Here is a 12,608-nt window from a genome sequence, read left to right on the forward strand (position 1 = left end):
AGATTTGTCTGTCCATAACACTTTTTTCCCAATCTTCTTCTGTCCAGTGTCTGTGTTCTTTTGCCCATCTTAATCTTTTCTCTTTATTGGCCAATCTGAGATAGGGCTTTTTCTTTGCAACTCTGCCTAGAAGGCCAGCATCCCGGAGTCACCTCTTCACTGTTGATGTTGAGACTGGTGTTGTGCGGGTACTATTTAATGACGCTGCCAGTTGAGGACTTGTGAGGTGTCTGTTTCTCAAGCTAGACACTCTAATGTACTTGTCCTCTTGCTCAGTTGTGCACCGGGGCCACTCCTCTTTCTATTCTGTTTAGAGCCCGTTTGTGCTGTTCTGTGAAGAAGAAAGGTCTTTGATTCGGGCCATTTTGAGCCTGTAATCGAACCCACAAATGCTGATGCTCCAGATACTCAACTAGTCTAAAGGAGGCCAGTTGTATTGCTTCTTTAATCAGCACCACAGTTGTCAGCTGTGCTAACAAAAGGGTTTTCTAATGATCAATTAGCCTTTTAAAATGATAAACTTGGATTAGCTAACACAATGTGCCATTGGAACACAAGAGTGATGGTTGCTGATTATGGGCCTCTGCACGCCTATGTAGATATTCCATAAAAAATCTGCCGTTTTCAGCTACAATAGCCATTTACAACATTAACAATGTCTAAACTGTATTTCTGATCAAATTTATGTTATTTTAATGGACAAACAAATAATTTTATTTCATAAACATGGACATTTCTAAGTGACCCCAAACTTTTTAACGGTAGTGTACCTATTTAGGCAATCCCTAGCCGCTGGGCTGCTCAGTCCTGGTCCTGGGGGTCTGCTGTCCTGTGTGGTCACTCTGGCCTTTGCCTAACACACCTGAAACCAATAATGAATGTTTCACCAAGATCCTAAAGCTGAGTGGGGTGTGTTTGGGTTGGGGCACTACAGGGCCATGGACCACTAGGGGCAGGGCAGGGTGACCCAGCTATACTGTGTGCAAGTAAAAAGATCTCTACAGTACTATTGGTCATATGATATGAATTATATGGAGGGGGTACTATTTCTGTGTGTTTTCATTAAACCTTTGTTTCCCATACCTTGGGAAGGAACTTGTGTTGTGAGAGAGTTCAGTTATTGACTAAACTGGTGGGGGTCGGGCGTGTAGGTGGCTCGGATTGGCTGGGCGGTCTGGCTGAAATTTGATATATTTATAATATATCTTGTTGTTCTTTATAATGTTTAAATAATGGTTCCAACCCCAATATCACACACTCACAAACTGAAATTATACCTACTGAAGTCACACTTGTGTACATTGTACAATCAATGAGTGATTGAGAGAGCATCAACTATTACATGTATTTGTCCGTGTCCACTGTATACATGAATCGCAGCAAAGTTGGTTCCTGTTTCAGTCACGTTCGCGTGGGTCAAACAAAAACATCCTAATGATTGAATGGCAATGGAGCCTCCCACAATGCAGGCAATGGCTGTAGAATTAAGTTGGTAAAGAGAAACTGTAAAAACTTGCAGTCAAAACTCAATGTTTTTTACAACACAATTTTTGTAACAAAAAATGTATGCGCAAGCCGGACAATTGTTAAACCCCATAATGCAACACACTGAAAGGTCACCGACTTGATACAAATGATCCGCTTGTACACGCCCAAACGTAGCTCAGAAATGAAGTCATGGGCGTTGATTGGGAATGTTTTGGCTATGCTACTGGCTAGCTAGCTAGTTTAACAGGGGAAGCAGCCTTCGTGGATTTGCATTTAATTTGCACTTCAATGGAGGACCGGACCGATGGATGGTTATCTGAGGGATGTTTGAAGCATGTAGACGAGAGTCACCCCGGTCCACCGAACGCATGGGTAGAAAATGATCAACAGCACCAGTACGAGGAAGCGCAGACGGAGAAAACGGGTCCGAATGTCCCTCCATAATCTACTACAGTACTGTAGCAACAAACTTTTGAGCCGTCACTAGCCAGCTTGCAGCTAGCTAACTACACAGCTAGCTATTATATAAAACATGAGCTAGCCCGTTGGCTAATTCGTTTTTTTTTAGAGAACGCTGTTAGTGAGTGTTTAGTTAGTTATCTAGATTGGTACGGTTAACTAAATTAGTGAACGTTGGCTAGCTAACGACAGTTCGCTGGACATTGACCTTGTGCACCGTCTAATAACCGGACAGCTAATGTAGTTAACTAGCTAACATTAGTTAGCAGCATTGTAAGCCAGAAATGATTTAAGAAATGTGCCAGCGAACAAATCCGATGTAATTACCTGATTCTAACGTTAGTCAGCCGAGTGTCACTTTTGGGAATGTAGATAATGCGTTATCTAACGTCATTGCAACACGAACCGGCTTCTCTGGAATGTTCCGTTAACATTTGCTAATTAAGTAACATTGGCTATTATTATTAGCTAGCTACGGTAAACAGTAACTTTTTCCTACGTTCATGTAATTGTAAGAGTTATGGTCTGAGTGTTGGCATCAATGGTAAATGTGTTTGATCAGCTGTTTTTCCAAGTATTTTCGTAGCTAGCTAGTAGCTATCGTTATTTTGGGGCCTGTTGCTCTTGTCACTTGATCTTCTCTGGCATCATTGGCACAGCCAGTAGATCCGACCCACTTGCTTACAGCTGTACTATGTCTATGGTCGGACGGTATTCCTGTGTATATTAAGACCCCAAGGAACCGCTGAAGATATAGCTCAGAAAACGTACCTCAATCCAGGGATGATAATTGCATTGTACTCAGAATTGTCCCATTATCCCAACTGTTCCACGAGAAGATTGAATGACTGCTACTAAACTAGCTGTTCAATCTTCTTGGTGTAGCAGTTGGGATAATGCGACTTTGGAGTACAAAGCATTTTTCATCCTTAGATTGAGGTAACTTTTTTCCTAATATACAGAGGAATGCTGTCTGACCCTAGTGCCACTGTAAACAAGATCAGATATGCTGGCTAGTATTGGCAATGACATGTATCAAGTCATGTGAGCGGGCTTGACTTTCTTTCAAATGTATTCATGTTTAAAAAAAATACTCATTCATTAACACTTTCAATATCAGATTTTGAATTGTCTGCAGGAAATGTGGCATCAGTTTACCTGTACGACTTCATTGGATAGCCTGTATTGTTGTGGACATAGACAAAACAGACGTATTCTTTTGGGTGAAGATAGTTTAACAAATGTAGGTCTACTCTATGCAAGTACAGTATATTTGATTGTTATTGTGTATTTTCTTGTCATCAGGTAATGGAAAAATAAATGGAAGCCCATTGGCGAGAGAACACCCCTTCTGTTCCTGTGGATGCCCTTCATTACTCAAGCAGCAAACAACTTGAAACCCAAACCTCCCTGGAAGCTCCTCGCCACTCACACAAAAGGCAGTAGCAATAGCCATTTTAAGAACAGTATGAATTGCAAAAATGACATGCCTTCAGAGTTGAAAACACGTGATGGCAAGAGCGAGTCCATTGCTTTAACAAATGGCGTTGTGCTCCTCAAACCTGACCTGTATGCTAACGGCTACCCCAGCATGCCTGGACCAGACAGCGGTGGCAGTGGTTCTGAGAGTGGATACATCACTCCCAAGAAACGCTGGGCTCAGCGGAGTGCAATGGCAGAGGAGAGTGTGACTGCTCGGCAGGAGAAGGCTACGCTTCAGGCAGTTATGGTCACTAACAAACATGACACGGAGCCTCACACTCCAGAGGCTGCCGATACAGCAGCAGGCTCACAGTCTCCCATTTCCATCACAAGTGTCCCACCTGTGGCTCAGGCCACTGTGGCTCAGGCCACTGTGGTTCAGGTTGGTGAACTACACTGTAACAACTCTGACGGCAAGGCTGCTGCAGGCTCTGTTAAAAAGCTGGAAGACAGACTAAGCAAAGCTAAGCTTACCTCCACAAAAAAGGATTCATGGACCCTCTTTAAACCACCCCCTGTCTTTCCTGTGGACAATAGTAGTGCCAAAACAGTGCCCAAGGTCAGTTATGCAAGTAAAGTGAAAGAGAATCTAAACAAAGCAGGTGACACCTCCCCTCCCCAGTCCCAGGTGCCCACCAGACTCTCCCAAGTCCCCATGTCTGCTGTCAAAACCATCACCTCCCCTAGCTTCACCAATGGACTCCTATCTGGAGAGGGGAATAGCTGCCCCCTCCCTGCGCCACTTTTCACCACTACTGTTTGCACTGGAGCAATGCATGTCTCCCTTCCCCGCAAGTGGGAGAACGAATCATCCTTGTCCAGCACTAATATGTCGGGCACCCCCTCCGTTACTACCAGAGAACTGAGAAAGCCCAGTCTCCTTGTTTACCCCCTGGCCACTTCAAATATGCAACCAGCCCTCCCCAGCGCCCACCAAGTGGACTCACCTGCCTCTAAGACAAATCCCAAAGCTCTGGTGGACATTTTCCAGAACCAGTGGGGGCTGTCGTTCATCAACGAGCCCAGTGCAGGGCCCGAGGTGTGGCCGGCAGTGGGGAAGCCAGCCTTGAAAGGCCAGATCGTGGAGATCACCTTTCAGGGAGGTGGCCCTACAGCTTTGCCTCTGCAGGTCTCTGCCACCTCTCTGAGACCTGACAAGCCCCTCTTCCCAAGAGCTTACAAGCAGGACAAACAAACTATGCCCCAAGTCCATAGCAGTGTTGGGAAATCAGGCCCTCACTTGGCTCCTGGCCCTGATGCTGTGCTGGGAGGCCAAGCCCCTGGCACAGACACACTGATTGGTGAGGCTGGGAGTAGATGTGCCGTAGTGTCCTCTTCTAAGGACCCTGGTGCTGAGTTGCCTATTGCCTCCCCTGCTCATCCTGTGTCTGCTCTGGTGAAGGAGCACAGCCACCACAAGGGTTGTGACTCAAGATCTTGGGGGGCGTTTGATCTAAAAGCTGCTGTTATCTATCACACTAAAGGTAGGTAGCTGTTGCCTCTGATCATTCAAAGTTAAAACATTGTCCTGCTATGGCTGGTCCTTAGAACAGAAAGAGAATGGTGCATGTATAACTACTGTATTATCAATCTCTCACACTGTACTAAACATTGTTTTTATATTTTTACAGAGATTGAATATATTCAGAATTTACAAAAACAAGGTAAGCTTGTAATTCCTGCTGTATGATTGTGGAGAGATTTTCAAGAACCCGAAAAGCCTTATTGGTATTGTATGTCTGAGCTAAGTAAATCTGACGTGTCCTACTTCCCTCCGTCTAGATTCAAAAGGAGTTGTGTTCTATGAGCAGTCCAAGGATGGGCCTGTTAAGTCATGACTGAGTGCTACGCCCTCTCCTGGCCGCTGCCTCATGAATTGGTTCCCTCTCCTTTCTGAGACTCATGTGCAGGACTAACTTGATGTGAGCAGCTTGTGCTGTAGAGGGGGGGGGGGGGGGTCAGGCACAGTATAGCAGCGACAGAGACCACAATGAGCCTCTTACAGGGATGCTGTCATTCGGGAGATTACAGGTTGGTTGAACAGTGGGGGAACAACTGTTTGACAGGAAACGTGTCAGCAAGAGTGACTCATACATTTCGCCCTCAATTCCCATGTTCAGAGAGAGGCTTGTTGAGGACATTAAGTGACGTGGGATGCTCAGACAGTCAATCACCACCTCGGCATTCCCGCCACATCTTTGGAATCACAGGATACTTTCAGCCTGTCTTGGAAGATGAAACATTTTGATATCTTTAGGAATTCAAAATGTTCATATTTGACCTATAGGTTATCACCGGTGCGTAATTTTGAATTCAGGCTGAATTAAATGGGAAAGGTTTGAACGTTTTAGAATGGTTGCCTTCTAGATGTGTAAACCGTGTGCTGCAAGGTGAAAACAAGTTGGGGTTTTCTGCTTGTATTCTAGGTTCGATGCAAGCAACCAAATATCATGGGTAAGGCTTTTGTAAGCCCCTGCAAAACATATATATTTTTGGAACTTTTGATTAACATGTTATTTTTCCCTTTTAACAGATTTACACTAATTTGAAATCCCAGGTCATTGGGTGGTAGATAGATGGAACTTGTTGAAATTATGAGAATATGCATCCCTCTCCCATTGAGGCCTAGGTCTGTACTGGCTCAAAGTTCTGTTTAAATTCTTTGGGCTCTGTTTTTGGGATGTTTTTCTCAGGATGTGTGGTGGTGGTTACCAACACTGTGCAGAGGCTATACTTTTTCATTTTTTTTCTGTTAATCATCCAGGTTATGCTTAACATGCTACATCTACGTACCATCTCAATGCTCCAATGAGTGCCCCATATTTGTGTACATTTTCTTTTAACATTTAGTTTTTGAAGTTCTAGGGAGTCTTTCTCATTGGATTTTGCACAGGATTGGCACTTAGGCAGTGACCACTGTTTTGTACTGTAGGAACTCTCTAGAGATTCATACAGGGCAGTATTTTAACCAGAACTATGCAAATGTCTGTGTTACAAATCTCCTATTGACATCAATGCAGGATTTAGTGTAAATTTAGGACCGATTTCTCAAGTCTGTTTCACCTTCAGAGGAGAATTGTTAGTATTTCTTATTCATAGGGAAAGAAACAGTCCTTTCTGAGACTGTTAGTTGAGTTCTCTCCCGAGTCCCCAAACGTGAATTTATTCAGCCTACATTATGATAACTGATCACCACTTTAAATGATTTATCTATTTAATTACAGTCAAATTTAGTTAACTAAATTAAATCTCTATTTATACCAGCCAATTACAGCACCTTTTGTAAGTAGGACAGTCTGTTTATGATGTAATATAGTTATTGACAAAGCGTTTTGTCCATGTTAATAATCAACCATGCCAAACTAAGCCAGAATACATCTTTGAACATTCTGTTTGTCTATCCTTGGGTTTTAATTTAGATCTTTACTTACTCTTAATTTCACTTCTGTGGATTGTCAGGCTGCGATCAGTTTTGAGAATTATAACTAACTTTCTTTAGGTTGGTTTCTCAGACTGGGTCACGCTTTTTAGGTCAGTGTTTTAATTGTCAGGGTTAATGTGAAAATATAAGTCTATTTGACTGAATGGTTAATTTATGGCATCTTAATTCCTTTAGTTTGTGTCCCTCTAAATCGCAATTCAAATATTAGAAAAATTTAATAGCTCTGACGTTTGCATTTGGTACTAAAATTATACTACAGTACAGTGTATTTAGAAGTTGTGCCATGTTGTCGACTGTTCATACTGTCATGTATTAAGTTACGTTAATTGTTGCTCACTTTTCTTTTCCTGCTGTAGTTATGCTAAGGATTAACAAAAGTTGTCAGTTTCTAAATCTATTAAAAATGTGATTAGCTGAAACTTCCTGTATTCTTATTTTAAATGACTTACAGCTACACACTCAAGTCTATTTACAATAACTACCCCTTAAATGAAATCAGTCCCATTAATTTCCATACATTAGTTGTTTTTCCTTGTCTCAAGATCTGAGGTTTGAATGGATTAAGAGAGACTCGCACAAGGAAGGTATAGAGCAGGGGTATTCAACTCTTACCAACTCTGGACCTTGAAGCCAGTTCCACAGCGGTTTCACCAGTGGAACTGGTGTTGAGGTTTAGAGTTGAGTTAGAGTGGTATAAACATGTTGGGCATGTTCCACTACAGTGGTTAAACAAGGATGTTTGAGTCATAGCTCAACACCCCCCTTTACCAATGGCATGAGTGTGTCAGTGAGAGAGGACAGACATCTGAAAATGGAGGTACTTTAACAGAGACCAGTTCTGTTCTCTTGCTGTCGGTGCCTCCTGTTAGATGTGATGTTTGGAGACTAACATGCCGGAAATGGTGAAACTTAACAGGAGATAAACAAGGGAAACACAATTTGTTTCACATTGTATTAATAAAACCTTGTGGACATTTGTATGCAGTTAGACATGCTTTTGGTAAGGAAGTAAAATAGTTTACTGATAATGAATGAAGATCAACATCACAGATGTGACAAAGAGCAAGAATACAGGTTTAATATACCACACACAGCATTCTGACAATAGAAAAACATCCACAGCAATCAAAATTATTTTACTGGATCAATCAATACAAAATATCAACATTAGGCTACATAAAGAGTGTGATACATGAACAATTTCATTGCTTCACCTGTTGATAAGACCAGGGTCAGAATCCATTGTTATAGAGCCGAGTGTGTGTCTCAGAGAGAGTGGAGAAAAGACCAATGCACACCTCTCCAACACTAATGACTATGAGTAGAGTGCTAAGAAACAGTGTTGTGGCAGTTCAACTATTACATCAGTTTGTGTTGTATTTAACTGTTGTCACACTGGTCTTCACTGGTAAGATCCTCAATGTTTTATCATGACGAAATATAGGGTAGACTGTCTTTGTGAAAGTGTGTGTGATTGTGTGTATGTGTGTGTTTTTATCAAGGTCAAAGAATGACAGCTTTCCCTTGGCCCAGTCCAGATGCACTCTCATCTTTTGGGGAAAGTGATCTACTGTGAGGTGATGGAGATCTGGCTGTGGGGACATTTCTAGGTATATATCACAAGTAGTCCAAACACCCCAGGATTCATTTGGCATACCGCTACAATTATTAGGCCTGTTGGCATGCATAGTGGTCACACCTACAGCCCAATAGTGACCATCCAAATTCTCAATATCCCAGCTGTGTGTTCCTGAGTTAAAACCCTCAGAGCCTAGAACACATCCATCAATCCTCTCTGGGTTGTCAGGAAGCTGTAGTGCTCTATCAGCATCCCTTACGCTGGTCAAGTCCTCAGACAGAATGAGACGTGTGCCTGCAGTATTGGGGTCCAGGATTACAGGAGCTGATGAGAGATTTTAACTCTGGAAATTACCCACAAGTTTAATTGAGAGACTAACATCTAAATATGAGCATTGCAATAGAAATAATAATATTGTTTTTATTATTATTCAGAACACTACTGGATTTCATCTGAATTTGCCTTTTACAGATACTGTTCTAGGACTAAGAACAAGGCGCAGACTAAAACTTTGTTGTTGCTGTAAAACACTCACTGTAATGAACAATCCCTTGCATCGTCACCCAGACTCTGAACTGCAGGTTGCCCAGGTGTTTGGCCACTTCTATCAGCGCTCCGGAAACCCTCTCTGCATCCGGCAGTGGGTGCTGGGCTCTGGAAGAACGTTTAGTGTTCAATACTGCTCTGATGATAGGTTCTGAACCACAGAGAGGAGATACAGGATTAAGATTACTTACCTTTTCACAGAGGCCTTGTAGTTCTGAAGAGGAACAAGAAAGCAGGTGAGATGCAAATCAGTGTTATCAATAAACAGTAAATACTGTAGAGAACGGCAGGGAAGCAAACTCAGGTCACCGGCGTGAAAGGCACCTATGCATTCCTACTTGGTAGGAATTGTAAATTGGCTCATAGAGTGAGGATTGCTATATTGCCCCCTCCAAACAGGAAGGAACATGCATTGACTAATTAGTCCCCTCACACATTCTGGGCTGTGCATTCCCACTTCTGACACCAATGTAGTGAATGGGGGCGCAGAGAAGTGAACCCAGGTCTCTGACATGAAAGGCAAAAGCTCTACACATTGCACCAATAGGGTTAACCCACCTGGTGGGAATAGTAACGTGGCTCATATAGGAAGGATTGCTACAATATACAATATCGACTCATAAAATCAGCTGTTTACCTGCAGGAATGAGACGTCTTCAACTCTCAGCTGTTGTTCGATGGCTTTGATTGTGTCTGAAAGTGATGATATTTTTCTGTTCATCTCTATTATCTTGTTCTTCATCCCGTGACTCTTCCGCACCTCTTCCATCCTCACTGCATCTATCCTGGTGGCTTCTTCCTCTCGCAGAAACTGGTACAGCTCCTTAAACTGCTCCTTAATCTGCCTCTCTGTGTACTGGGCTTGGATCTGGAGACAGTGAGAGGAAAATCTAAGACATACTGTATCCCCCCACCGCTGACGGCATCCAATCAAACTTGCTTCACCTCAGTCTTCTGTTACAATATGATGATGATCTAGAACTGAGTTGACAACTAGCCAAAATGAGTACAATGTTGTTGCATCAATACTGAAATTTCATACCTTGATATGTTTTGCTGTTTTATAACAGGTGAGTTTGATTTCATTAAGGAGCCTCAGTTTATCTTTTAGGGGGTTCAATACAGTCTTGAGTTTCACCTGAAATTAAACATGGGATTCACAAAGGTGTTACTCTGTGAAATTGCTGTATAGGAAAGACATTTGGTTAAGAGTAAAAAACAAACAGATTTCCCAAGCTGTATCTTAGCACCAACTGTTGTAAAGTACCACAAAATAGTGCTACATGTTAAAAAATAATCCAAATAGAAATTACTACAAGGTATTTTTTTCCCACTACCAAATAATCCTACCTTATGTTCCTGTACAGCTTCCTGTATGGGGATGCAGTCATGCTTTTTATGTTTCCTTGAATCACGACACACCACACAAATGGGCTCTTGATCCTCCATACAGAAGAGCTTGAGTTTCTCACCATGCAGACTGCAGAGCACCTCAGACCCGTCTGAAACGTTCTGACTTCTTTCCTTTAAGACAGCCTCACACAGGTTCTTTAGAGCCCGGTTACAGAGTGGATTAACCATTGAAAATACTTCCATACAAACGGGACATTCCTGAAATCCTCTCAGGCTCCAGTACTCCTGTAGACAGGCTTTACAGAAGCTGTGGCTACATGATAGGAGGACAGGATCACTGAAGATGTTTAAGCACACAGGACAGGAGAGATCGTCTTCTGGGAGAGACCGTCGGGAGGCCATTTTCTCAGTCACACTCGTAATGCCCCACTGTTAGGAATTGGTTAACTTTCACTTTTAAAGACTCACCGTTGTTTGGTAGCAGGTATATACTATAAGACTATAAACTAAAGGATGTCCTCATCTCCTCCAGTAAGTGATCTGAAAGGTCCTGTATCATGTACATTGCCCTTTGTTGTACAAAACAGGCAAATAAATAGAGTTCTGTCAAAGAGTGCTGTGTTTACTTCCTGTAAAAAATACTTCCTGCAATCTGTGTATTACATGTGTATGAGGGGAGGAGCTTCGCAGCTACACACACATACGCAAAAGTCTGTACATAATATATCATAGCAAAGAAACTAATTTGTTAATGTTTCTGACTACCCCCTAAATTATGTTAGTGGTAGATGTTGAGGGTTTGTGTGTGAAGGCCTCAAGTTCCTTGTTTATTTCCAAGTTAACCGCTGGAGGGCAGTCAAGGTTTCACAGAGCTTTGAAGACACACTGCCCTTTACAATGAATAATTTACCTTATAGAGCTTTTTGTGTACAATAACTTAATTCATTCAAATCATCTGGAAAGGAATCTATGAATGAAAATACAACTTTTTTTCTCTAGAGCAGATTTTTATTTTTGCATCATGTAATTCTAGCAATTTGATTGGAGGTTAGGTTGTTCAGAGGTCAATTGTTTTTATTGTTTTAATTGCAGGATGTCAACTACATCTATTGTCTCAGGGTTGACCCATTGTCTCCCTATTACCACCGTCAGAGGGACAGAGGGTCTTTACCATGTTTCTGTGTGGGAAGAGGACAAGGTCCTGGCCCTTTAACCTTGACCACCGTGTAAGTGTTTGAGGCCATAATGACTACTGTGTGTAATTATGGTGTGAGGCAGGCTGGCATGGGACTTAAAAAAGCATCTCCCTACTCTTGTCATGTTGAGGGTGGAGGATTTGTGAAAATATCTATTTCATATTTATTTATGTTATCCTTTTTCCCAAATAGGCAGGTCTGTAATGCATGTAGAAGCAGTGTTAAGGTGTACATCTTTCATTTGAAGAAACAATAAAACAATAAAATATCATACCATTGTCGTACCTCAAACCATTGTCATAACAATAATATTTATACATTATGAATATTTATCATACAGTAGATTAAGCTCTGAAAACAGAACTGTCACTAAATGGTTGATTCTATTAATTGTGAACATGAATATTTGTGAGCCTTAATTGCCTCAACTTCTGATAAAATATAACTTGGTTTCTGACTTCCTCAGAGCCTCTATGCTCAAGGTGCTGTTTGGTGGCCAGTGCCTTTACACATGGATGGGGGCAGAGAGGGTAAGATTCCTGCACCACCACAGGGGTAAACTACAGGACTTGTCTTGTGATCAGATCAGAGCATCTTACTGTAGTCCCGACAAAGAAGCTTTTGCCATGGTGTCAGTGAAAGCATAACTTATCACTTACCAGGGTTCTAATATTGTCCTTGAGTGAAAAGCTGCAGAGTTTGAATTGTAGAGCGATTGAATGAATAATGCTAGACCGAGGGATGTGCAATGCTAGAACATATCTGATGTAGGCCAGTTTACCTTGAGCGTGGCACTTCACTTAGTACACCAGTGGGACGCTAGTGATTTAACTCTCCCTGTGTATTGATGACAGACTCTCATGTGTGGAAGATTTGTGTTATTAACAGGTCATATTTCACTGCTGGAATGCATGGCTTTCTCATTGAAAGCCCAGGCATAGGAGGCGGTCTCTGAAACACTGTAAAGGTAAATCATTTGTTCAATGTGAAGGCTTTGGCCAGCCAGGTATTACTTTAGTTATTGCATGTAATTAGAAGGTCCGGGCATATTTGGAATGAGGAA

General features: G+C 42.0%; 1 protein-coding gene and 1 pseudogene across 2 annotated transcripts; one reads left to right on the top strand and one right to left on the bottom strand.

Moving 5' to 3' along the window:
* The first annotated feature begins 1,647 nt into the window (after window positions 1-1,647).
* On the top strand, window positions 1,648-7,290 carry LOC139386064 (FMR1-interacting protein NUFIP2-like; annotated as a pseudogene).
* Window positions 7,291-7,922: 632 nt separating this feature from the next.
* Window positions 7,923-11,020, bottom strand: LOC139386066 (nuclear factor 7, brain-like). Of its 2 annotated transcripts, none has more exons than XM_071131486.1 (6): window positions 10,347-11,020; window positions 10,039-10,134; window positions 9,634-9,864; window positions 9,188-9,210; window positions 8,986-9,104; window positions 7,923-8,774 (listed from the first exon to the last, which is right to left on the bottom strand). In XM_071131486.1, exons 1-6 carry the CDS (start codon window positions 10,749-10,751, stop codon window positions 8,236-8,238), a joined length of 1,413 nt encoding a protein of 470 aa, XP_070987587.1. In that variant the 5' UTR covers window positions 10,752-11,020; the 3' UTR covers window positions 7,923-8,235. The 2 variants fall into 2 exon arrangements, with proteins under 2 accessions (XP_070987587.1, XP_070987588.1); XM_071131487.1 differs by having other exon boundaries at window positions 7,923-8,793.
* Window positions 11,021-12,608: the final 1,588 nt, after the last annotated feature.

This window comes from Oncorhynchus clarkii, chromosome 27 (assembly GCF_045791955.1).
Source record: "Oncorhynchus clarkii lewisi isolate Uvic-CL-2024 chromosome 27, UVic_Ocla_1.0, whole genome shotgun sequence".
Classification (NCBI taxonomy): Eukaryota; Metazoa; Chordata; class Actinopteri; order Salmoniformes; family Salmonidae; genus Oncorhynchus; species Oncorhynchus clarkii.

Excerpts from the sequence above, each read along its gene's own strand:
- LOC139386066 (XM_071131486.1), bottom strand. The coding sequence starts at position 10,751 with ATGGCCTCCCGACGGTCTCTCCCAGAAGACGATCTCTCCTGTCCTGTG. Across the intron at positions 9,211-9,633 it reads AAGACGTCTCATTCCTGCAG|AACTACAAGGCCTCTGTGAA; the intron begins GTAAACAGCTGA and ends GTTCCTCTTCAG. Across the intron at positions 9,105-9,187 it reads TACAAGGCCTCTGTGAAAAG|AGCCCAGCACCCACTGCCGG; the intron begins GTAAGTAATCTT and ends ACGTTCTTCCAG.